Genomic DNA, 25,753 nt, shown 5'->3' on the forward strand with positions numbered 1-25,753 from the left:
CGTCATGGTGATGGAGGCCACGCTGGATGGGGAAGGGCCCGTGTGGACTCCACGTTACCGACCCGTCTCGGCTCCTCCTGCGTTTCAGTTTTCCAAGTCCATGGTGCTGGACGCCTACAGCGAGTACGTGAACAACTTCAGCACCGCCGTGGCCGTCCTCAAGAAAACGTGCACCGCGAAGCCCGCTTTCCTGGAATTTTTAAAGGTAAGCAGCCCCCCCCCATTTGGGGGTTTAATAGTGTCTGGTAACAGGACCCACGTCACAGTGCTTGATAACGAGGTTTTACACAACCTGACGTCTAAGGTGGAGCCTCGTTCATTGTGAACATCTGAGTTCCAGCAGTGCCCTAGGCATTGGGTCAGTGTTGGAAATATCGATGAGTTTTTAGCGGTAGCACAGCCTGTAAGAATAACCGTTATTGTCACATCCTTAAAGTGGGTGGCCGCCTGGCTGGACAGTCACAGAGTGAAGGTTGGATCTCGAAGCAAAAGGCTGGGACAACAGAAGTAGCCCTGGGGGTCCCGGTGCGTGGCTGCCTTCCAGGCCCTGCAGCTCCGGCTTGGGGTCCGGTGCATTGTTTTCCCTCCCCTCCCCTCCCCTCCCTTCCCTTCCCTTCTCTTCTCTTTGTCGCTGCACTTTTCCTGTGGGTGTTGAATCTCAGAAAGGAACTCAGTCCTGAGAGGACTGGGACTAACAGAAGGACAAACCCTGCCAGCAGTCAGAGGCACTGTTCACACTGCAGCCAGGGCCCCATGGCCCAGGCGGAGTGAGGTGTGCCTGAGGGCACAGGAGGCGGAGACCTGTATACCTGCAGCCAGTGAGGCGAGGTCCTCGAGCAGCACTAACTCCCCCCCGAAGGGCGCGGCTGGGACGTCCCGTTCCGCTGCCTGGGGGTGAGAATGGCCATCTCTCCCCGCAGCAGGCCCAGGAGTCCAGCCCGGACCGCGTCACGCTCTACAGCCTGATGACAAGGCCCATCCAGAGGTTCCCACAGTTCATCCTGCTGCTCCAGGTACTGTGACCCCACAGCGGTCCGGCCCCGCCCCTGCCTGTGTCCACCCTGTGGGTCAGCTCTGACACGGACCCCCTGGGCAACAGGCGACCTACGGATTCAGGGCCCTGTCCCACTTCAGATGCCAAAAGCAGTGGCGGGTCCCAGGTCAGCCGGTTCTGTCCAATGTGCTGGCCATGCCGGGGCCCCCGCGCACCTTCTCGGGCTGGAAGGCATTGCCTCCAGAACTGACTGGGAAGGCTGAGTGCCTCCCAGAACTCAGGAAGGCATTGACCTTCGCTGGTTTGTTACAAAGGCTGCCACTCGGGGCCACCGGCTGTGTGGGCAGGGCCTATGGCTGCCAGTACCTGCGTGGCCTCCCAACCCCAACCCCTCCAGACCCTTCCTATAGGGTTGCTGTGGGGGCTCCACTGTGGAGGCGTGTGACTGAGACGTACATCACTGGCCGTTGCCGGTTACCTCAGTTTCCCCTCCAACCGCCCCCGCCGGCTCCCCTCCCCGGGCTCGGGGGTGGGGTTGACAGTTCAGACCCCTGATCCCCTGGCTGCCAGTCCCACCCTGAAGCCACCCAGGGCCCTTCAAGAGTTGCCGCGTCGGCACGAACTCGGTTGTGGTTGGAAGGGGCCCTTCTTCCTCTTTGCTGAGAAGCCCCATGGGGTCAGGAGCTCTGCCTCGAGCTGCCCTGGGGAGAAGCCAAGGGTGGTTTCTACAGGACAGCAGCTCGGGGCACCGGGGAGCTGTCTGCACAGGGCGACCAGGCACATGGCTGTCCCCTCCCTTCGTCCTGGTGCAGAGTCAGGTGGGAGGCTCTGCCCCGGGCCTGACTTACCCACTGTGCCGGCCGGGGCTCAGTCCCGCACTGTCTAAGGACTTCGTTAGCCGTGCCGTGTGTAAGTTAGCTTTGTTTTTGCAGGAGGAGCTGTTGGAGCGTTCAGCCAAGTCGTGTTTCATTTAGTTTGTGTCCTTCCCGAGTGTTTTTTTTCTTTCCCAGAAATGGCTGAGTCATTACCTCCCTCCTTGGCCGTGCTGAGGTGGCTGGTGGGGCTGGGGGTTGGCAGGGGAAGACGGCCCCTCCCCCACAGGCGGTCACCTCTCCATTCTGCCCTGTTTCTCCCGAAGGACATGCTGAAGAACACGTCCCCAGGACACCCGGACAGGCTGCCTCTGCAGATGGCGCTGACGGAGCTTGAGACGTTAGCGGAGAAATTGAACGAGAGGAAAAGAGACGCGGATCAACGCTGTGAAATCAAGCAAATCGCCAAAGCCGTCAACGAGAGATACCTGAACAAGGTGTCCGTCTCTGGGCTGAAGTTGCTTCTGCTTCTGCTCACAGGCCACTGATGGCTAGCCTCTGGGGCTGTGGGGGCAGCTCCCTCCGCCCAGGGCCCCCAGGGCCGATGGAGCCACAGGCAGGTCTGGGCACCAGACACGGCTGCAGCTGCAGAGTCTGAGCGCTCCCCAGAAGAGGGGTTCATGGGCTCATCAGTTCCTCAGATGGACCCAGGGCCCCCGAAAGGGTTAAGAGCAACTCTTTCAGCCAAATTGTGCTTTCAGATGCGGGGCTTCCTTTTAGATACTCACGAGTGACACACACACATACTTCACACTTTTTATCGGTCCCGTCCATGCGCGAGCTAAGCGGACTGACCGCGCAAAGCCGGGCGGAGCACAGGGCGGACGGACGCGGGTCCTTTGTGGAGCTGGGTGCCAGCTCCGTGTTTGCAGTCACTTTTCTGCGACACTAGTCTGACTCGGTGCCGCTCCACCAGACTGTTCCCTGGGCCACAGGAAGAGGTTGGTTTACACGAGCCGGGCTAAATCATTGCCTAGAATGTTCATTATTGCCAAGTCCCTGTTTTTTTTTGCCAGTCGGGCCCATTTCCTACCACACGGTGGCGTTCGGTAGTTTAACTGTAAGAACTTTAACGCATTCGAAGCAACGGGTGGTTTCTGCAGGACTCTGGATAACGTGCTCACATCCAGCGGTGGTGTCTGTTTAGCCCCGTGCCTCCCTGCGGTCCTGGGGTGTCTCCGCGCGGCACAGAGAGCTGGGGGGGCCGTGCAGGGTGGGGCGCACACCTCAGGGAGGGGCCCGGGTGGCTGTGCAGGGGGAGAGCAGAAGGTTCTGCGCTGAGGGTTCTGAACTTTCTAGGGGGCTTGTGCCAATAGTCTGCCATCTCCATGGCGTGTCATGGACCAGCAGTGAACACGGAGCACCTCTCCAGAGAGCCGGGGGTGTTTCCGGGGCTCAGGGAAGTGAAAGGGCACTGGACGGGGCCGAGGTGTTTGCCTCGCTGTGCCGTCTGCGGGGAAAGGAGCGCTTTGGCTCCGAAACGTTTTTACAGAGCGGGTGGGCTTCAGCCACAGGCCAGGCAGGAGGAAGGGCGCGTTTCCTCGGAGCGCCGCCCCCGTTCCGGGGACGGCCTGCAGGGGGAGCCCTCATCTAGGCTGCTCGGCCTCCCGCGTGTTTGCAGGGAGTCGGATTCCGCCAGTTTGGAGTCCTTGAGGCCCTGTCTGTAATACACTTGCAGTTAAAAAAAGCCGCCTTCCGCGCGCTCTGGCGCTCGCGTGGTGCGCGCTGCAGGCGTAGATTAAGCGGGACTGCGCTCGTCCTCTCGCTCCGCTGATGAACTCGTGGTGGTAACAGTGTCCACTCTCCAGCTCCTCAGCGGTGGGAACCGATACCTCATCCGATCCGACGACGTGATCGAAACTGTTTACAACGACCGAGGGGAAATCACGAAAACCAAAGAGCGCCGGCTGCTCATGCTGAACGACGTGCTGATGTGCGTCACGGTCGGCACCCGGTAAGGACGCGGTTCTGCCCTCGCGTGGGCCGAGCCCCCGTGTGCGGACGCAGGGACTGGGCTGCAGTGGAGGGCGAATGCCTGAACCAACCTGGCTCATCTCTGGGGGCCCAGCCTGTGCCACCTGTCAGTGCCCACAAAAACTAGGGGCGTTCCGGGTGGTTTCTCTGTAAACGTGAGGCTGAGGCTGGAACTGGAAACCGAGCCGAGCTTCCCGGTACCCTGCTCGGCCCTGGTCCCCTTCCTGTTGTCCTCACTGTCCGGGTCTCTCTCCTCGGCTGCCTCTCTGTGACTGCACTTGGTGAGTGTGGTTCCCACGGCCCCAAACCGGGCACGTTCACACCCGTGTAAACCAGGGATTGAGCTCGTGCCCTTCGGCAGTGCTGGAACGGGCCTCGGCGTCACTGCTGAACTGCTCTCCGGCACCTGGGACGCTGTCGTCGGTGGGGAGAGCTGAGAAGTGCAAAGTCTCCAGACGTAGGGAGGTGACGGGATTGCAGAAGGGAAAGCTCGCTGGTGGTGCTGCCCCGGGGACCCAGCCGAAGGCTGTCAGGGCCCCGTGGGACAGCGGCGAGGGCCAGCTCAGCGTCCGGGAGCTTTGGGAGCCAGTTGCTGAACCCGGGGGAGTGCGAAACTGCCTCCAGTGGGAGCATTTATGCCGGTCGGAGCCCCGGGCTCCAGTGAGAGCTGGTGGGCAGGCATTCACCACTGAAAACACCCTCCCTCCCCTGCTGCCACGCAGACCTGGCCCTGCCGCCCACCCCGGGGCATCTAGCTGATGGCGGCCGGTCACCCTGAGCAGCCGGGCTTCTCAGAGTTCGATCCCTGTGCCCCCTTCCCATGACTTTGTAAAAACAGTCGTCCAGCCTGGGAGGAGTGGAGACCCCAGAGCCCCTCAGGCATGAGGCCCCTTGTTCATGCAGGAGGAAAGCCATGTCCGTGGGCAGCTCCATGTCTGAATAAACACGCACGTTCACACAGCCCACGTTGCTGGGGCTCCATGTCTGAGTGGCGGTGCCTCCTCTCCGCTTCCCGTGTGGATTGGAAGTGGCACGGGGAGCTGAGCCCTGTGCTCTGAGGGGGGTGGTGGCCGGTGCCAGCGGCTCCCAGTAAGTCAGGTGCTCCGGTGTGAGGGAAAGCACCCAGCGCGCTGGCTCGCTCTCTACGTGTTGATTAACACACACACACCTTGAAGAAAAGCGAGGCGTCATTGTCACACAAAGCAGAAATGGAGGTGGCTCTCGCCCGCCCTGGCAGGCCCCACCGGACCGTCCAGCGAGTTTCGTGTGTCTCTGCTTGCAGGCTCCGTGTGCGACGGGAGGAGAAAGTGATCTGTATGGGCTGTGGGGTTTTTTCCACTTAATTTCTGCACACTTGATACGTATTTTAGTCACAGTAGGCTTTGGTTTTATTACAAGGGCTACACTGTGCCCGGGAGTGAAGAAGGGACTTCAGAGTTAGCCCACATGAAGCAACTGAGTAACTGTAGCCACGCTGGGGATCTCCTGTTAGCGGATTTGCTGGGACGCTCAGCGTCTGCTCTGATGGGCACCAGGCAGCAGCCGGCATGTACCCCTTGCGCTCTGGGGGGGGTGTCCTGCCAGTGCGTCTCCCGTGCTCTCTGGCACAGACAGTGGACAGAGCTCCCCCCAGCTCCTCCGTTTGGGGGCCTCCCCGCGGGCAGGTGGTGTGCGTCTGTCCTGAGGAAAGTGAGAGCTGCGATGACTGGACAGCTCCTGGGGTCCCACGGGAGGTCTGAGGCGGGGAGCCCCGTGTCTTCACGCCGTTCCCCGTGGCTGTCTGTTGCAGCGCCTCGCATGATGGCCACACACTCCTCTCGGCCGGCCAAAGGCACCTGCTGAAGTGGAGCGTGCCCCTGGGACACGCGGCGGTCATGGAGTACGGCGGCACCGACGGCCCGGCTGAGCACCCGCCCGAGAGCCTGGCTGTGGTGGCCACCGCGAAGCCACGTAAGTGATGCCACGTGTGCCCCTGCCCCCGTGGTGACCTGGGACGGGACGAGCCTCTAACACTGTACACAGACCCCGTGAAAGGGGTGAGCTGTGGGTGGCACGGTCGTCAGAGTCAGCTGGCCGTCGGCGGTGGGCCTGCCAGCCTTGTCCCCAGGTGGGGGGGCAGCGGGCACCCTTGGGTACAGCACCCCTGCACCTGGGCCGGTTCTGACTCCCTGGTTCTGGTTCTGCTCTGCATTCCCGTGAGTACGTAGGAGCCAGGTTCGCATCCTGACAGTGCACAGTGAGGCCCGGGTCGCAGGGCAGCTCAGCCATGTGCCGCCCGATGCCTTCTCTCCCTGGGCCCACGGCGGTGGCCGTGGCCGTAGCTGTGAACCTGACATGGTGACATGAGAGACAGGTGTCAGGGCACTGGGAGATGCCCCCACAGTCACACGGTGCTCACGGCTGTAACTGGTCTGCAGACTGTGGACTGCATCTAGTGTAGCGCGCTCCTCCTCTTCCTCCTCCTCCTCCTCTTCCTCCGCCTCCACTTCAATCCGAATAAAACCAGGCTGAGTGTCATTCACCGTGGGCCGTCTGCCCCCACACCCTGCCGCAGCGGAACACCGTGGACGGGAGCTCCCAGCGAAACGTTAACCACTGACAACAGCGTGTTCAGCGGCCTTCCAGGGGCTTTGTTTCTGCGTGGTCAGACAGCACCGCTTAAACCTTCACCTTGTCTCCCTCGGTCGCACACTCACAGGGACTCGCAGGGGCCTGGGGCCGAATCCCGGTCCCACTGGCATGGGAAGCAGAGACTCCAGGGCCTGGCTGGGGGGCAGGCGGTGGGAGGAGTGAGGGCACTTCAGAGCCGAGGTCCCTCCAGATTGTTCGTGGGATCCAGTCCTGTCTGCAGGAACAGAAACCACACCACGAGGCTTCTCTTCCCCGGGGTCGTGTGGGGCAGTGGGGCACGGCCCTGCTCTGGCCGGCGGCCTCGCTCCTCAAGGAGGGACGTGCGCATTTGAGTGTCAGCGTTGGATTTCGAGTCCTGAGACCTCGTTCCGCCTCTGTGACCCCTGTGGTCCACGCCAGGGGACGAGAGCGGGACTGGAGGGAGAAAACACGTGAACTGCGAGGGACCCGGTGACCTGTCCGTGCGGGAGGTAGAGGGGCAGGGGCTGGGGGTGACGCTGGCCTCTCCATGGGAAGCAGTGCTCCTCATCTCCCACGGGCTGTGACCGGCCGCGTGGGGCCCCTGGCACTGCCCTTCGGGGGTCCCACTTCTGGGTGGACGCGTCGCTGCGAAGCGTGTGTGTTCCGGGGCTCCCATGCCACACGTGCGCTGTGGTCCGGGTGTGGGAGCCCTGGTGTGGCGCGTGGACCGCAGTGCCTCCATTTCCCTGTCTGCACGGGGTCCGCGTTTTACTTCTGAGCTGTGAAAGCAGGCACATGAGGTAAAATGGTCCTGAAAATGCCTTCGAGGTTAAAAATATATGTTTTTAGCAAATTCAAGTTCTGTGTGGCTTGGAAGACGGCGCTCCAGTCGCCCCTGGTATCTGCGTGTTTTGAGTTTGGGCCGCGCTCGCGCTCGTGGGCGCAGGGCCAGGGCTTGCGGTTCACGCAGAGAAAGCCGAGTCCCGGTGTGAGCGGCCGCCCCTCACGTGAGTCACCGTGAGACGCTGCTGCGTGAGGACGCCCATCCTCATGCTCAGCAGACGCCCGGTGACTGTCCTGCTGTCAGGACGCCTGTACTCTGAACTCAGTGTCGGGAAGCCGGGTGTGTCCCTGGGTGCTGAGGACTGAGCGGGCACTACCGTCTGGCCGCTGTCCATTGGCCCGGCCGGCCCTGTGCTGAGGGAGCTCCACGTCCCTGAAGAGTGCCGCGTGGGGCGTGTGTGCATGATCATAGCGACGCCCGTCCGCCTGGGTCATGCCGTCCACCTGCGTTGAACTTAAGTATCCGCGGCAGGCCTGGTGGCCGGGATCCGTGGTGGTCCGCAGGTCCCCTGGCGTTGCAGGAGCTTAATTAAGCTTCCAGACCCCTGGGGTTATTTTGCAAAATGTCGTGCGTCTTCTCTGGCAATTCGAAAGGTTCCACCGACCTCCTGAGCTGGGGCTGGGCGGAGAAAGCCCTCCAGCTGCCCGCCGCCCCCGCCCCCGCCCCCCGCCCCCCGCCCGGGCTCGTTAGGTGCCCTGGGCGGGGGGGGTTGCCTGTCTCTTCCTAGTGAAGTGCTCCCGCCCGGTGCGGCGTGGGGGATGACGAGACGTCTATTCCCCATGCCCACACACGAGGGCCCTGCCCTGCTGCCCCTGGCAGGACTCTCCCAACCTCAGCCCATCTCCACACAGGACTCCAGCGCCCTCCGGGTGCCAGGATCCCTGCTTGCAGGCGCTGGGGAGGGTGTGTGCAGGTTGGGTTGCCCAGAGCCCGCTCTGCAGGGGCCCTTGGTGCAGGAGGTGGGAGCCGGAGTCCGAGGGTAGGGCCTGGGAACCATCCTCCTCATCTCAGCTCGAGGGAGGGGCAGTCGTCACTGGGCCCAGGAGAGGGCCGAGCTGAACCTGTGTGCTCGGCCCCGTGCAGGTGCCAACGTGTGTGACTCAGCGAGACACGGCGCAGGAAGCAGCAAGGTCGTCCAGCTGGAGGGACCCCTCCCCTGCTGGATCTGAAACTTGGTGGCCTCCGGCAGCGCTTGTGTATGCAAAGTGGACGAGGCCTGCAGTCTCTGCCTGCAGGGGGGGCTCTGAGCTCAGGCCCCGCCCGCGCCGGCTGGTCCCAGGGGATGAGGAGGGCAGTGCCTTGGCCCGGAGCCAGTGCTGGGCTGTCCCCACGGGGCACTTGGCAGCCACCAAGTCACCGCAGACCTGCCGTCACCCTTTTTACTTCACTTGAGAGAAGGACCCCTGGGAACTCGTTTTGCTGTTGGGTGACCCTCGTCACCGGAAGTTTGGTTCAGATTAAATGTCATTTGTAGAGATTTCTTGCTGACAATGTCTAAAAAGTACTAGAAGTGATTGAAGTACATCAGGCAATAACTCACCAGTGAAACATAACTCACCAGCGTCCTTCACACACACCAAGGTCACAGAAGACAAAGAACACCCGAGGAACCCACCGGAGGGGGCCTTTCAGGGGGGAAAACCACAGCTCAGGGGCTGAGGGGCCCCGACTGAATGGCGGCCAGGAAACTGGCGCAGTGGGCGCCTGCTCTGGTCAGGTGACTCCCGGTGGTGACGGAGCTGCTGTGGTTCTGCAAGTTCGAACTCCGGGGGCGGCGGAGGGGCATTTGGGAGGGACTCTGCTGTTTCTGTGACTCTTCTGTACATCTACAATTACTTCAGAATAAAAAGTTACAAAAAACTCTAAATACTTAAAAATACTTTTTAAAAACTCAGGATTCCCTGGGGTTTATTCTCGTGCCTTCGTCCCCCACCCACCGCCCCGGGCACTGGCCTGAGCGCGGCGCCTGGTTTGCTTGCTTGCAGACAAGGTCTACGTGGGCCCCGGGCAGCTGTACCAGGACCTCCAGAACCTGCTGCACGACCTCAACGTGGTCGGCCAGATCGCGCAGCTCGTTGGGGACCTGAAAGGGCACTACCAGGTAGCCGCCGCTGGGCCCCACGGCCTCTTCTTGCCTGTAACTCGTTGTCACACGTGACCCCACGTGCACGCTAACATCAGATCCCGTTGTGTTTCCTGCGCTGAACGGGGTGGGACTACCTCTCGGTGGAACCTTCCGCCCTTGCGGCGGCCGGAGGGTCCGTGCCGTCACAGAAACGGCTGGGCGCGCATCGTGCGACCCTTCCCCCAGGACTTCTTTTTCGGCCTCAGACACGGGTTTTGCACGTGACAGTGCTGCCCTCCCCCCATGCGCATGCGCATCCTGTTTCCTTCGCAGAACTTGAACCAGGCCGTGGCCCATGACTGGACAGCGGGGCTACAGCGGCTCGTCCTGCAGAAGGAGGAGGAGATCCGCGCGGCTGACTGCTGCCGGCTGCAGCTGCAGCTGCCAGGCAAGCAGGACAAGTGAGTGCCCGGCGCAGAGCTGCCCGAGCTGCCCGCGCTGCCCGCGCTTCCCGCAGGAGGCGCCTGTTCACGTGGGCTCGGCTGCCAGCTGCTAAGGGCAGGTGGAGCTCGCGGAGCTCGCGGAGGGGAGTGTCCCCGTGTGACGCGTGCTCTGTCCCTCCTGGCAGGTCTGGGCGGCCCACCTTCTTCACAGCCGTGTTCAGCACCTTCACGCCGGCAGTCAAGGAGTCGTGGCTAAGCAGCCTGCAGCTGGCCAAGCTTGCCCTCGGTAAGAGCAGCTGCGCGTCCCTAAGGGCGGCCGTTTGTGCAGGGACCGGGCATGTCGCGGTCCCTTGGAGGGCTCTGTGTGGGGACGGATTGTGTGCCAGAGAGAAGGAGGTAGTGCTGGGGAGGTAAAACGACAAGTCGGCCCCTTGGCCAAAAGAATGCTTCCAAACAGGAAGAGTAATCCCAGTGCCACGGGCCGCCCGTGGTTTGTGTCAGGGGTGTCAAACCCATTTTCACCCGGGGCCACATCAGCCTCGCATTTGCCTTCAAAGGGCCGAATGTAACTGTAGGACTGTACAAATGTGACTACTCCTTAACTAGGGGCACGGAGCTCAGCACTGCCCTGGGTAGAAACAAGGCGCGGGGCTCGATAAAACAAGGTGGAGGGCTGGACTCCACCTGTGGCCCTTGTGTGTGCCACCTGTGTGTTACGTGATAGTCTGTGGGGTGCAGGGAACAGCCCCGCCTGGTGTTGTAACAAAGCACCTGCGTCAGCTGAGGCTGCTCACAGCCCGGAGCCCCAGGCCCAGTGAGTCAGGTCCTCACGTGGGAGAGCCAGGGCTTGTCTCAGCCTCTGCTGTGCCCTCACCTGTGAGCCGAGGCGCCGGTGGGACCCACCGGTCCTGCAGCGGTGGGGGTGGCTTCATCATTACGTTCCTGCTCCCACGTCCTTCAGCTTTGCCCTTTTGCGGTGTGTGTAACAAGCTGGTGTGTATTGATGTGTGTGTTACGTAATCTGTACTCACAGATCTGAGTACTCGGGACACTGGGTGTGCCTGCGTGTGCGTAGTTCTTCCAGATGCACGTGGTCACACGCGCTGATAATAAACTGCTAACGGAAAATGCAGTCCAGAGGAGCAGGGGCCGCGGGAGCCGTGGCTGGTGGGAGGGACGGCCACATGCCCCTCCTCTCCTCTGCACCGGCCAGGCTCAGGTGGCTCAGCAGGCGGAGGGGCGGCCGCTCTCCGAGGGGAGTCAGCTGAGCCTGAAAATAAACCCCTTTTCCCTACACGGATTTTGGGCCCGCAGCTGAGAAGGACAACTCACTTTTGGGGGTGAACTCTCATTCTGCGTTAGAAAGCTTCTCTCTGCACCTCTGGATGTAAACGTGTCCGTCATTTTACAAACATGAAAAAGATAAACAGTAGCCCTGGGTGTTCACGCAGCAAGGTCAGGGCCCTGTGCATTGGCGAGTCCGTCACTCCCGGCTGCCACCGCACTGTCCCAAGTAGGGCAGTGGGGCACGGCCCGCCCTGGAAAGAGGGGCTGTCGCTGCTCCAGGGGACAGAGCAGCGAGGCCTCCCGCCACATGGGGCCGAGTCCTCGTGCCACCTTCCATTCACTGCTGTCCCTGCCCCCTTCTCCGCACGCGGCCAGAGGAGGACAACCACATGGGCTGGTTCTGCGTGGAAGACGACGGGAACCAGATTAGGAAGGAGAGACACCCCCTCCTCGTGGGACACATGCCAGTGACGGTGGCCAAGCAGCAGGAGTTCAAGGTGATGGGCGGGAGGTCCTTGTCCATCTGGGACAGTGAGTGACCAGCGCAGGGCGGGGCCCCTGCCGCTCCTGGGTCATTAGTGGGAACCACCCGGGCTCTGGGGCTTGTAGCCAGCCTCCGCCGTGTGGTGGAGCCGGTCCTGGGAGTGTGCATGACGTGGGGCGTGTGCATGAAGTGGGGTGCATGTCACACCGTCAGCGCCATCATGTGAGTGACGAGCAGCATCCAGTCAGTGTCCACGGGGGCCCCACGTGACTTTGTTCACGTCCCCCAGCGTGGGCTCGGCGTGCGGTGTGTCTGTAGGAAACGAGAGGCGTTACTGTCACTCCTGGCTCTGCTCTGTGGCGACACCACACCCCGGGGGGCACAGGGGTCCCCACACCGAGGGAGGGGCAGGTGGGCTGGTGGTAAGGGGTGGGGGCTCGCCACCTCCCCCAGGAACCGAGCCCACCCGGGACACGCGGGACCCCACCCCCGCGGGCTGTGCGGTCGGAGGTAAAATACTGAAGGTGGAAGCGGCGCACTCGGGTGTTTGGGTCTAAACAGCTGATTTCTGAGACCCGGGCCTTCAGGTTTGCATTCCGGTGTTGGATGTGTCGTGGCCCTAACGTGGGAGCGTCGTCGTTTGCTTACACGTTGCGTCTCAGACGCCGCCTCGTCCTGCTTCGACACAGCTGGTTCCTTCTCGTCCCGCAGATCGAATGTGCCACTTACAACCCAGAGCCCCTCCTGGGTCGTGGGGGCCGGCCGGACCCGACCGCTGCCGCCCAGGGCTTCCTGTGGGTAAGACACACTCGCTGGCCTCCCCGCAGCCTCAGCCTCACGGGCCAGCGTCCGTCCAGACGTGGGGAACATGGGCCTGGTGCTCACACGTGTCGCCCTGGCAGATGCGTCCCCGGTCACGTGTCTAAACACGAAAGTCACAGGCCCTGACGGGCGGGGAGCTGTCACTGTTGGAGAAGAGGTGGGATTCTCAGGAACTATTGGCCTGCTGTTCTCTTTCTTTCTCCACCTAAAACTTCGCCAGGTTGAATTCAGTCCGGAGACAGCCAGTTCAACTCTGTGAGAGCGACTTCAGTGTTTTCTCAGTTTGGGCAGCTCCGCTGCATGGGTTCCCCCCCCTCCCAAGGCCCTGCTGGCTTTTCCTGCTGGCAACTTAGCCATAAAGTGGATTTGTTGCAGATAAAATGCTGCACTTGAATTGTGCCACATTGCCAGTGGGCATTTCTGGTTGGTGCCAGCCAAAGGGATTCCTCCCGTGGTGCATGTTGAGGTGTCCCTTGTCCCCACCAGGGATCCCCTGGAGGACCCCCTCCCCGAGGACCCCTGGTGTCCTGCCCCTTGGCAGAGCTCCTGCTGGGTCAGGGCTGCCAGGTGAGGGGGCAGAAAGAAGTAACCTGCCACCCGAGGGTGCTGCCCTCCCTCGAGAACGAAGGGTTAGGCACGCTGCCCTCAGGGTTCAGAACTTTTAAGAGAGACACTGTCCTCGTTCATGGCACCTGTAGCTGGGGCCCCTTCCCTCCCCTGCTCACGCTCCCTGTCCCCAGAGTGAGTGGGCAGTTTGCTGTTCTTCCCCGGAACGGCTGCAAAGCAGGAAGCTTACATAACGGGGAGAAAACTCAGCAAGAGTAAGGATGGTGTCACATGCTTCCAGAACTGACCGGCATGCGGGACAGACTGCTCCGAACAACCACACCCTGGCCCCGGAGCTCCCCCGTGCCCCAGCCGGGCGCTCTCTTTCCGGCCAGTTCCTTCTCTTAACCAGATCTGACTGCTTCCCCCTTAGAAAGAGTTAAATCTAAGTTTAATGCCCTCAGTGACTCAGCGAATAGGAGGCTCAGGGTCGTGGGCACTGGGCAGCAAGGCCCACGGGAGGGAAGGGCAGCAGCATGCGGTTGGGGGGGTGCCGCAGCCCCGCGGGGAGCGTTCGTACCGCCAAGGCCGGGTACGCACTGGTGGGAGATTACCCAACGCTGACACCAATCCACCGTGTGAGACTTTACCTCGTGTGTGAGTGCCGTCGTGCCAGGCGAGGAATGTCATTTTTAAAGCGTGTAATATGTGATTAAAAAAAACCCCAAACTCTGTCTTTATCAAAATTAAAAGAAAAAAGTGACCTGATTAATGTGCGGAGAAGGGGGCTCTGGTAGCAGACCCTTTGGACCTCGCTTATGTTCAAGCGTGGTGGGTGGCGGCTCTGTCCGGGCCCTGGCCAGGCCTGGCATCCCGTGAACCTTTCTCCCTGCACCCCCATGGCCAGGTGGGGAGCTGCACCAGTCAGATGGGCCAGGTCGCCATCGTCTCGCTGCACGGTTCCAGCCCCAAAGTCATCGAGTGCTTCAACGTGGAGTCCCGCATCCTGTGCATGGTCCACGTCCCCGCGCAGCGCAGCCCGGAGCCCAGCCCTGCCGCGGAGCCGGGCGTCCCCACCGTCTGCCTGGGGACTGAGGAGGGAAGGTGGGTCACAGTCCCCGGCGCTGGTCCAGTGCGGGGCAGCAGTTCCTTCCGTCTGAGGGGCGAGCACGGGGAACGGATGTGGCGAGGGTCCCCCACGTGCTGGTGAAGTCTGTGGCTCCTGCGACTGGGGACGGTCAGTCGCAGCCTGGGTGTAACCGAGCCTCACAGACACGGCCTAAAGGAGCTGACGGGGTTTTCCTGACGCGAATTTCCCAGTCCGAAGGAAGGACTGGTTTCTTTATAACCTAGAATTCTTCCTTCAACATGCGAGGGAGAGGTCAAAGGGTTAGAGCGTTCACGGCACAGCTCGTGTTTGTACGAGGACTGGGCGTGGGACGCAGGGGGTGGGGTGCATCCCGACAGGGAGGGCCACGGTTCTGGCAGCAGGCGCCCGGTGCTCCCCGCATGGCAGCTGTGTTCACGCTCACCCTTCTCTTCCAGCATCTCCGTCTACAAAAGCAGCCCCTGTGCCAAGAAAGTGCGGCTACAGCACTTCTTCACCCCCGACAAGGCCACGGTCATGAGCCTGGCCTGCACACCGAGCCGCCTGTACGCAGGCCTGGTCGACGGGGCCGTGACCATCTACGCAAAGGCACAAGGTGAGGGGTCGCACAGGCAGGGAGCTGCCACACCAGTACCAGACGCTGTCTGTCACAGCTCTGGATCTGGGAGTCGTTGGTGCGGGTGCCACAGCTGTGGTGTCTGGCCAGGCCTCTTCCTGCCTGCAGATGGGCCTTCTCCCTGCATCAAGTGGCAGTGAGGGCTTGGTCTCCTCCTGTGCACACGAGGGCCCCCATCCCATGGTGGGCCCCGCCCTCATGACCTCACCCAGCCCACATCACCTCCCATGGCTCCCCGTCATGCCACACAGGAATCAGGGCTTCAGCAGGTACATGCGGCGTACCTGTGGCCTCTGTGACCCCCTCCCAGAGTGGCCACGGCCGGGCCTGCTGCCCCACCCCTCATCTAGCCGTCTGTCTGGGGCTTCCACCTGACCCTTAGTGGGACCGCAGTGCTGCTGTTTCCAAGCTGGACGTGCGGTGCTCCCACTGCCCGCTGTATGCAGCCGTCACCCTCACCGCAGCAGCGGCCTTCGCACCCAGGAGGCCTCTTCGCTCATGCCTGTGTGTCCCTCCTGTCCCTGCCACCCTCCAGGGCAGGTCCCACCCCCTCCCTCCTCCCATCAGGAACGCCCACCCCCACCCCACGTGCGCAGATGAAACCCCATTACTGTGCCCCCGGGAGCTGCTGTGTGGTGCCCGGGCACCTGCCAGGTCACTGGCCCCTCCTTCCAGTCCCTCTGCCCCGGTCACGTGGCTTCTGTCTGTTGTTCAGACACACCAGTCCATTCCCACTTGAGGAGTGAGCACCGGCCAGCTGATCCCTTTGCCTGGAAGGCTCTCCTGGCCTTGACCTTTGACCTTCAGCCTCCCTTCCTTGGAGAGGCTGCACTCAGAGGTTCGGTGGGTCGGGTCCAGGCCACCACGGCAGATCGCATGGTGACCTGTCTGCAGGTGGAGAGTCTCACCCTCAGTGGTAGAAAAAGCAGCACCCGTCAGGTACAGTGTGAACAGGCGTCTTATTAAAGCTGAATCTCAACATACAAGTGTGTCCTGGGCCTCACGGCCCGCCTCATGGTCTTCGGTGTCTGCTCGCCTGAGTCTGACCGGTGGTCCCCAAAGCGGGTCGGACGCAAGGCTGTGAGCAGAGAAGGGACACCTGAGCTGGGGGCCCGGCCCGTCCTCCTGGACAAGGGGTCGGAGGCGCCGGTGGATGAGCAGTCAGTTTGTGGGCGTGGTTGCCTAATTAAGGGTTAGTTTGGAAAGTGAAGAACCGATTTTCATTATTCGCAGGGTAGTTCCGTCAGCCACAGTTACGGTGTGTGCTGAATCTCGGCGTAACCAGTTTTGTGCCTCTCTCTGAGTTGTGTGTCGGCTCACACCATGTGGAAACTGTGATTACCTCATCGGTGGATCTCTGCAAATACTTCTAACCAGAACACTTGCCATTTGCTGGGTTTTAGGAACAGGGCAAGTTCATCATTTTCAGTGAAGCCATGTTTTCTCTTCACAGTACAGATGAAGGGTTATTTTAAAGTACAAGCAGAGATGGGGGTATTTAAAGATTTGCCCGATTATTTTGGGTACAATTCCTTTAACGATGACTCCATCGTTTTGTACATCATTACCCTGAACAGTAGCGTTCATCCGCCGTCTGCCTGCCCGGTGCTCTGCTGAGCTTTTAGTCACATCTTCACGTTGTAAGTTCTCACAGCCACCTTTGAGGCACGTGGCACCTCGTCCCCATCTCGCTGAGAAGGAAGCTGAGGCTTGGGGCGAATAATCTGTACCGGACACACTGAGCTCGGGGCTGGGGTCGGCGGGGCTGCTACTCAAGGGTCCGCGTGCCCTGTCGCTGGGTTACCGGGGAAACGTGCCCACTGGGGAACTCTGGACACCAGAGCCGATTGGAGCATCGAAGTCACAGGTGATGCTCCGGTCATCTGTGATGACGATCAATCACCTGCGGTCCTTCCCCCCAGTCCCCAAGTTCAGGTGACTTCACGTGAACGAAACTTCAAGAAATGCTTCCTTTTCAGACGGGTCCTGGGATTCTGAGCCTCAGAAAGTGGTGAGACTGGGCGTGCTGCCGGTCAGGAGTCTGCTGGTCACGGAAGACACTCTGTGGGCCGCGTCTGGGGGCCAGGTTTTCATCATCGGCGTGGAGACGCACGCCGTGGAGGTGAGTGGTGGAGGGGCGTGCCGCGTGGGGACGGAGCCCCGGGCCTGGCCCCATTGCCGTCCACGGCTGGCGTCCCACCTCCACACACAGGCCCCTCGGTGGCCCCTGCCTGAGGCTCAGACAAAGTTCCTTCCAGGTTTGCCTTAGGAAGAGGATTACCTAGAAAATTCCACTTAGCGTGGTAATAGTTGTTCCCTGTTTATGTGAAAGACTGTACTCAGCGTGAACATAATAGAGTCTTCGAGGACACACGGAAAGCTAGCATCCGGTGGAAGTGGCGTTTCAGGCCAGGGGGATACATGGATTGTTCAGCAAAGGTGGTGAGACAGTTGCCATTCGGAAGAAGGGAGCTTGTCTCAGGCCCCGACTCTGCTCTTCTAAACGTCCCAGGTGAACGCGCTGTTACGATACAAACTTACAAAGAGCGGAGGAGGGTTTTACGACCTTGCGTCGGGGGAGACTTGGCGGTGGAGGGATAGCTCCTGCCGAGGGGCCAGTGCCGGGGGCGTCGCCGCGATAGAGCGAGCACCGAGTTGCGCAGCTTTAGAACCTGTGTCCCGGGTAACGTGTGTGAATGAAGTTTACATAAACTGAAGATCGGCGAGGTGCATGCCGTGTGCTGCATCTGTGAGTGGCAGTGGGTGTTCGCAACGTAAAGAGAATTCTCTTTAAAGAGGGAAGCCAAGCTCACAAATTATTCAGTGGATGTGAGTATGGAAAGGAAGCTCGCGAAGAGATACAAATAGGCCCACACTCACAGACGTGCACCCGGGTGACTGACTCAGAAATGCAGACTGTGTGTGTGTGTGCACGTATACATTTGTACACGCTCTCACACACACCCCTTAGCCTCACCAACAACTAACCGTTGCTCATTGACACAAGGAACCAATTTTCACATGGGCACCTTGAAGGTGCTGGCACGTGCTGGGCAGGGGCTCCAGGACCGGCCGGTCGGGGGGAGGGGCTGGGGCAGGTGTCCTGTGTCGCCTGTTGGCTCTGAAGCCTCCCCCACCCCCCACTCCCCCGCCAGGGGTTTTCTTGACAGGTCAGCTCACACAAGCGCACGGGGAGGGGTGCTGCGATGTCATCTGGTTGCATGAATAACTGGAAACACTCCAGCGAGCCCAGTGGGGGTACCAGTTAACGAGGGGCGTGCCCCTGGGGCGGCCCCCCGGGCGGCTGTGATAGAGAGGGGAGGGCTCCATTGGGGGAGGGAGGCGGATGCAGTTGCCACGTGACCACACGGACGAGGGTGCTGATTCCGACCAGCACCGCGTGTGTTAGCGGTTGTCCGTGGTCGTGGAGCATGTCCCTGCGGTTCCCACGGTGCAGGCACTTCTGAATAGATGGCCAAAAGCTGTCACTTCTAAGCAGGGGAGCGGGGGCGGCAGACAGCAATGTCGGTTTTCATTGTCCTTTGGAAACTTTCAGTTACATCATATACTTTATTATTGAAAGAAAATTTTAAAAAGTGCCTAGCGGAAACGTAGCCTTTCGTGACTGTCATTCATTCGCGCAGCAAATTATCATTTGAATAGATGTAATAGGCAGGAGCCAGAAATAACGCGGTAGCCTGTAGTTGGGTTTCTCTCCACAGAGAAGAAAGTATAATACAATGGTCTCTCTTTGAAACATTTCTGCAAAAACAGCGCCTTGGTTTTCCCACAATTCCCACCAAACAGCTGAAGGGCGGTGTCCGTCACTCCCGCTGGGCGCTGCCCGGCGGGTGGAGCGTTTGGTTGTGACCTTACTCTAACCCAAGCGGCACTTCCCCTGCTCCGGAGACTTCATACGCTGTAAATCTGGAAGACTCAGGAGTAATCGGTTTGGATCTAAATAAAAGTCTCCTTTCTGTGCACTGTTAGTACCAAAACGAGTGAATGCATTTACAGAGAGAGACGCAGAAATCTGCTCCTTAAAAAAGTAGAATTTGCGCTGAGTCCCTGTTGTGCAGGAAGACCGCCGTGCAGAGGCTGGAGCAGCGTTCCGGGTCTCACACCCCAGCCCGTCCCCGCGGGGTGGGGGTGCCGAGAGGGATGCCCCAAATGTGCCGCCTGGGGCAGGAGCAGAGCGGGCCTGGGTGGAGCAGGAGGCCGGGCGCCAGCACTGTTGGAAGAAGCAGTTCAGAGCTTGATGGTGTCAGTGTGACTTCAGTGCAGCAGGTGGCACGTTGCAGTGGGGACACGGGGTGCGGCTGGGCAGCCCTGGGCCTGTCACCCGGAGGTGCTGGGCCCGGTGGGCTATTGGAGCCAAAGGGCAGGAGTAAAACTCCCTGTACCTGCTCCTCCTCCCCACACCCCTGTCAGGTCTGCAGGAGCAGACAGAAGACATGGAAATGCTGAATTGCCTCTCGCTCGACAGCTTCAAGCCCCTGGGCTTTTGGGGTGGAGACGGGGCTTCTTTTTTTCTCTCCCAGTATGGCTTCCTGCCCTGGGCTTATTTAATGCCTTTCTTTAAAAACAAAATGCCTAAACTTAAGACGTGGGTGTAGTTCTGCAAGGAAGCCAACATTTAGGGAGAGCATTTCCTCCGGATTTCCAGCAGGTGCTGGAAACAGCATCCCTCCCCCAGCAGAAAGGTGCTAGACGTTTCCTAAGTCCTGGGCTCCAGGAAACTCGCAGACATGCTGGGCTGTCAGAGGAGGTGTGGGTGTCGTGGCAGGGACTCTGAGCTGAGGCTCCACGAGTGTCAGCAAGGCCCCTCAGAGCTGCCCTCCTGGGGAGGGGCCCGGCGGGGCTGCACCTGGCCCCAGGGACACTGGCGCGCCTCCCCGGGCCGTAGCGACTATGTTCCAAGCACCCCTGTGCGCGCCACCGCGTCCCTCCTCTCCATCATTTGAAGTGCAGGTTCTTCAGCTGCTGACGTTCCAGAAGGCTCTTTATCTTCTGGGGCGGGGAGGGGAAGGCAATAAAAATGAGGCGGGCATTGTTTCCGCCTCCACCGTGTGTCGGGCTGGGAAGGTGCGCCCTGTGGAGACCCCTGAGGGTGCGTGGACAGTGTGGGCGCCCGCTGGACTCGCGCAGGCGGGACAGTTGCACAGAGGACCCGGGCTCCACGCGGGTCGGAGGGTGGGTCTCAGCCGGCTGCCACAGTCCGGCACCCCGGGTGCCCACGCCTCGCCTCTGCCTGCCTCCCCAGGGTCAGCTGGAGGCTCACCAGGAGGAGGGCATGGTGGTCTCGCACATGGCCATCGCTGGCGTGGGGATCTGGATCGCCTTCACCTCGGGGTCCACACTGCGTCTGTTTCACACAGAGACTCTCAAACACCTGCAGGACATCAACATAGCCACCCCTGTTCACCACATGTTGCCAGGTAACCAGCAGACGGGAGGGTCCTGCAGGCGTGGGCGGGGCTGGGCAGGCTGGAGGTGGGGGCAGGGTTGAAGATGGGCAGGGTGTGGAGGTGGGAGTGGGGCACGGAGGCGGACTCAGGCTGTCTTGCAGTTTTGGGTGGGCTGGGCTGCTCTGCCCCATCAGGGCCAGGACGCAGCACTTGCCAGGTGACTCGGGACTGTGCAGACCCACACTAAAGCGCCATCTTATAGTCTGGTGCAGCGGGTTCCTCTGCGTCAAACCTGGCAGGCTGGGCCCTGGGCAAAGGCCCTGAAGCCGCGGACAGGCCAGGAGGCTCCCTGGGGCAGGCGCTCGGGTCCCTGTGTGTCCGGAGGGTGCCCGTGTGGGCGGTTGCGTGTGTGGCGACAACACAGAAGCTGACCTGTGAGCTCTCGCTGGAAGGCCAACTTCCAGGAGCTCCCCAGAGGGCGCCTTCCCAGCTGGAAACTTGACCCGAGCTGGCGCCGCCCTGGGAGCGAGCCCTGGGGACCTGTGGCTCTGCCCTGTGCACGGGCCAGGCCTCCCTGTGGGATTTTGCTCTCGAAGATTCTGCCCTTCAGCCCAAACTGCCTCAGACGGCGCAGGCTCAGCTCGTGCACGTCCGCTCCCAAGTGTCCCAAAGAGTTGGGGCCACAGTGCAGGGGCAGGTGCCGGTCCCGCCGCAAACAGCCCCGGAAACTCGGGCCAGGCCCCAGCTGTGTCGGGATGTTCTGCGCTCCGGGATGTTCCCAGCAGGGTCTTTAAGGGGACCGTGTGAGAGATCGGGTTAAAGGAGCCCCTCTGCGTCCGCTCTGAACAAACTCGTCCTCTTCCAGGGGAGGCGGAGCCGGATAAAACAGCCAGCATCTCTGTCTTTAAAAGATCAGTGTAACTTTTCTCAGTGGTGAACTACACCGCACTCAAGGTTGTTCATGACTTAGGGAATGATCCCCGGACTCGGGGTCACGACCCCTGGCCTCCCAGTGCCCTCCTGGGTTAACCAGCAGCCGGGTAACCAGAAGCCCGGCCTGCCTGCTCCCTTCGCTGTCTGTTCTGGGTGCAAGCAGAGTGTCCCAGCCTCTCAGCACGGGTACCCCAGACGGCAGAGTCCAAAGCTGGGGACAGGACACGGAGTCAGGTCCTATTCATTCCTGCGAGCAAACGGGACACACGTTTGGGGAATGAAGGGCCACCTCCCAAACGTACTTCCGAACGAAGACAGTCGCGCTTTATCCCTGCTCTGTCTGGCTGGCGAACGTGTCTCCTGCTGGCACAGAACCAGCAGTTGTGCACACGTGTGTCTTTGTGTACACGTGTGTGTGCAAGTGTGCATGTGTGTGCACCCCGGGGCTCCAGAGCTGAGCAGGCAGAGCGGACGGCCCCCCAGTTGGGTGTCTGCCAAGGGGCCGTCCCAGGACTCACCCCCCACACCCTGGCCTGGCCTTCCTCGTCCAGCTGACGGAAGTGCCACCATGGCTTGAGCTCCAGTGGCCCTGCTCCCTGGGAGGGTGCCGTTGGTGTGAGCTCTCAGGCCCGGTCCGCCATGGTTCCAGAGAGGACGCTGGCACCTGGCCCCTGGGCCCCAGGCTCTCCTTGTCTGCCCCGCAGGGCACCAGCGGCTGTCTGTGACCAGCCTGCTCGTCTGCCACGGCTTGCTGATGGTCGGCACCAGCCTGGGACTTGTGGTGGCCCTGCCTGTCCCTCGTCTGCAGGGCATCCCCAAGGTGACAGGTAAGGAGACGCCTCCCGGCCTCTGACCTGGGACCTCATTAAGCTCCGTGGCCTGGGTCCTGTTTCACTCTCTGGGCAGTTACTCGAACAATTTCGATTAGTAACATTTCTCATCTGCTGTAAAGACTACATCTGTTCATTCGAACAGTCTTTCGTTGTCCTATTTCTGCAGCACCCAGGACACATGCTGTATTTATGGTGCGACAGAGTATCTAGGACTGTCACAGTGTACGTCGTGGCGTGTAACGCTCTGTGTCCCCTAGTCTTCCTCCGCCTTGGCGTTCCCATTCCTGGGGGTGGTCCAGGGAGAATCGTTTGCCTCTAGTACCACCGCTTGGTTTCGGTGATCGGACACAGTCTGGAAGCGGAGTCGAGGCCACCGATCCTGTGTTTCAGACCATCCTCGCGAAAGCTTCCTTCGCGTTGACTAGAAACCCACGAGAGCATAGTCTGGTCAACATTTTCGTGTTAACTGTCACCCACGTGTCAGGGTTCTCGGCAGGATTCTGTCAGCGATGCGAGAGGCAGGTGGGGCGGGCGCCCCTGCGGCTGCACCTGGCAATGCTGAGCCTTTCCCCTGCAGGGAGGGGCATGGTCTCCTACCACGCACACAACGGGCCCGTCAAGTTCCTGGTTGCGGCCACCACCGCCCCCACGGCAGACAAGGACAAGCCCAGGGACAGCCCGCCCCCCGGCGCGGACCCCCAGGATGAAGACCAGAAGGAGGCGGCCCCCATCGAGGGGGTCAGGCCCTGCCTGAGCCCGGGCAGCCCTGAGGCTGTGTGGCTGGGGGCTTCGCTGGGCTGCGCCGTGCACAGCAGTGAGCTGTCCTCGGCCTCCGGGTCCCTGGAGCCCAGGCCTGAGGACAGCGTCGTCTGTGACCTCCTGCGGCACCCCAGCACCAGGCTGGGCCCCAGGCGGCAAGCCAGGACGGCGAGGGCCAGCTCGGTGCTAGTGGCCTGCGGGGGCCAGGGCCACCGGCGGGTGGGCAGGAGGGCCCGGCAGCCGCGGCCGGAGGAGCTGGCCTCCTCCATCATGGTGTGGCAGATCCCCCTGCTCCACGTGTGATGGCCAGGTGACCGGCCGTGGCTACGCTGACCAGGGGCAGCTGTGCAGAGTCTTTGGGGAAGAAACGTGCAATACCGTGATGACGGCGTTCTCTGCCCGTGCGTCCTTCTCTTCGTGCGGACGACTGGGCCACACTCCTCGAGAAGGCGGGAGACGGTGGCGCCCGAGCGGCCAGGGGTCTGGCCACCGCAGGCCGCACGGCAGGCCGCAGCTGTCCTTCCCCCGGCCCCGGTGCTCAGGGAGTCTGCAAGCCACGGACTTAGGGGGCACTGGAGCGTGGTCAGCGGTGTAGGGATTTGTTAACGGTTCTCAAAATAACTTCCTGACGCAGATTCCCTCTCTTTATTTATACCGCAGACTTCTCGGTTCCAGAGTAGCGCTTGCCACGGTGAAGAAAGCCGTGTGACGGGCCGTCTGGGGTTGTTACTCGCTTTCTGACGTGAGCTGGGTTTCCCAAAGCGACGCAGCGCACATATTGTCTATTTTAACAAAAGTAGTATTTTTATACTGCGTTTTTTCTATTAAAAATTAACAGTTAATATTTTAGTCAACATATTATATTTGATAAACGATGTTGGCTTTGAACCAAAACGCCCAGTGCCTGCCCACGTTCAGGCTCCAGTGCCGACACCAAATGTCTCCCGTTCGAGCTGGCGGGCGTCCCTGTCTTGGCGTGGCGCACAGTCGTGGCTGAATCTTTGGTGCCCTCGTCGGCATCTGTTCGCCTGAAACGCTGTCTGTTGTGTGGGACTGGCCGTGGAGCACAGGCCCGGCCCCCTGCTGCCGAGCGGCCAGCTGCAGGTGTCGTGGTGCATGGAGAGTCTGCGGGTGCAGCTTGCTCCACGTGGGCTCGGCCGTCCGGGTTCTACGTTCCGGGCGACTGAAGCGCTAACACAGTGTCCGTTCGCCAGAAACACATTTCTTCTTAGCACTTTACAGATGACTAACCCTGCTAATTCTATGACTTCGCCGGATATTTTCAAGGCACACATGTTCTGTGTGACAGAAAGCCCCCCAAGCCGCCCCGACTGTTAGCTGCTATCTTCCTGTATAAATAAAGTCTTTGTATTTGAAAACGCAGTGTCTTGGGTCGCCTTCCTCCCACGAAGCCAAAGGGGCAGCTCCGTCCTGGAGAGTGAGGGGAGGGGGGCCTCCGGTCCTTTCAGGGCTGGCGTCACCATCTCTGGTTTGGGAGTGATGCTCACTGCAGAGCCAGTCCCGGGGCGGAGGTGCGTGCCGGGGATTTGGAGTAGGTGCGGGGGAGCTCGAGAGAGAGACGTGCGCCCTCTCCCCCGCGGGCACTCTGGCTTCCGGAGAGGAGTGAGGTGAATGTGAGGTGCAGACGGGTCTTCAGAGTGGACTGAGCTGCCAGGGAGCCAGCGACGTCCACCCTTACTGCTGGGTGAAGCTGCAGTCCCTGAGGGGCCTTTGTGTAGTCCACGGGGCGGAGAGGTGCTGGTCTCCATGGGTTTCTCAAGTGACGGATTCCTGGGAATCGGAACCGTCCCTGCTGATGAGAGTGCCCCTCCAAGCTGCGAAGGACCCGCGGCCCGGGAGCATCTGACTGTCACCGTGTCACATCCCTCCCAAGCCGGTCCAGAGCCTCTGCGCTGCCACACCCCTTCCGCCTGCAGGCCCGGGCTCCTCCTGGGCAGCAAGAGTGCAGGGACCAGGGCCTGGGGTGCACCTTCGATCGAGGAGCCCGGTGTTGGTGTCACTGGGCCCCCGTCCTGCCTGGGGCCCCTCACACTCAGCAGGGCCCAGGTCTGAGTGGGGTCCACAGGGGCGCGGGCCCCGCCCAGCACCCTAGGCCCGAGCGCCTGCAGGTGGGGTCGGCACCCAGCGTCCCAGCAGCAGCCTGGACGGGTGACATCAAAGCCACAGCCGTGGGTGAATCTGGGGCAGCTCTGTGGGCTGAGTGTGCCCCAAGGTTCACGTGCTCCACCCTGACCCCCAAGGCCATGGTGTCAAGAGGCAGGGCCATGGGAGGAACCCCCCTGAATGGGGTCGATGTCCCTTATACAGGACCCTCCCGCCATGGGAGGTCACAGGAAACCCTCCCCAGGCACCCAGTCTGCTGGCCTTGGTCAGGACTTCCAGCCTCTGAGGGGTTGAGGTGAGGCCCCCACCCCCAACGTCACCCCAGCTCCCCGCCCAGGGACCTCACAAGTGGGTGGCCTCCGGGTGTGACCTGGATGTGCTTCACGAAGCTGGGTTTTTTTCTTAGGAATACAAGGTTGAGAAGTGGAAGCAATCCGTCAGGGCCCGATGCCCGTCAGGCATCCAAAGGGGCAGGTTATCGGGGGAGGGACATGGAGGTCGCAGTGGTGGCCCTGCTCTCTCTTTTAAAGCCTGAGGGAGGGCCAGGAGGAAGAGGCATGGATGGTGGGGTGGCCTCTCTAGGACGGTTGCCAGGGACTTTGCTGTGCGATAGTGAGCGCCTGTCTGGGGCACGGAGCACCTCTGGCTCCTGCTCAGCAGCCACTTCTCCTTCCACACGCACGCAGACACACACATCACACCCACCCCCCACACGCCTCCCAGCTCCCGGCCCCTCCCTGCAGGGCCGTGTGGACAATGTTTATTCGGGTGGAAAAGGCAGGAGACAGCTGGCAGGGCCGAGGCCTGGCTTCACTTTGCTCCCTGGGACCTGCGCCAACACGCGGGGGAAGAATTAACCCTTGAGCAGCAGGTCAGACGGTGAACCGGGTGCTGCTCCCATGTTCTTCGGGAGAGAATGTGCAGAGTGGGCAGGAGGCAGTCACATCTTCTCCGTCACCTGCACACGGAGGCTGACTGTGTGTCCCCGGCACTCCTGCCTCTCCCGCAGCTCCCGCCCGCTCGAGTCGGCTCCCCGTCTGACCGCAGGA

At 61.2% G+C, this 25,753-nt stretch overlaps 1 protein-coding gene across 1 annotated transcript in view; it reads left to right on the plus strand.

The window, feature by feature from the left end:
* ARHGEF10 (Rho guanine nucleotide exchange factor 10) overlaps positions 1-23,924 on the plus strand; it is a 49,007-nt gene extending 25,083 nt beyond the window's left edge. Inside the window, exons 14-29 of the mRNA XM_045186549.2 lie at positions 89-205; positions 921-1,013; positions 2,133-2,303; positions 3,675-3,820; positions 5,630-5,790; positions 9,262-9,377; positions 9,675-9,802; positions 9,970-10,070; positions 11,447-11,568; positions 12,267-12,353; positions 13,831-14,027; positions 14,469-14,626; positions 16,627-16,769; positions 19,911-20,085; positions 21,693-21,815; positions 22,399-23,924. Coding sequence (XP_045042484.2) covers positions 89-205; positions 921-1,013; positions 2,133-2,303; positions 3,675-3,820; positions 5,630-5,790; positions 9,262-9,377; positions 9,675-9,802; positions 9,970-10,070; positions 11,447-11,568; positions 12,267-12,353; positions 13,831-14,027; positions 14,469-14,626; positions 16,627-16,769; positions 19,911-20,085; positions 21,693-21,815; positions 22,399-22,883 — 2,523 coding nt within the window. The 3' untranslated portion in view covers positions 22,884-23,924. The remainder of the gene's footprint in view (positions 1-88; positions 206-920; positions 1,014-2,132; positions 2,304-3,674; positions 3,821-5,629; positions 5,791-9,261; positions 9,378-9,674; positions 9,803-9,969; positions 10,071-11,446; positions 11,569-12,266; positions 12,354-13,830; positions 14,028-14,468; positions 14,627-16,626; positions 16,770-19,910; positions 20,086-21,692; positions 21,816-22,398) is intronic.
* The last annotated feature ends 1,829 nt before the right edge of the window (positions 23,925-25,753 follow it).

Source organism: Desmodus rotundus, chromosome 13 (assembly GCF_022682495.2).
Source record: "Desmodus rotundus isolate HL8 chromosome 13, HLdesRot8A.1, whole genome shotgun sequence".
NCBI classification, from domain to species: domain Eukaryota; kingdom Metazoa; phylum Chordata; class Mammalia; order Chiroptera; family Phyllostomidae; genus Desmodus; species Desmodus rotundus.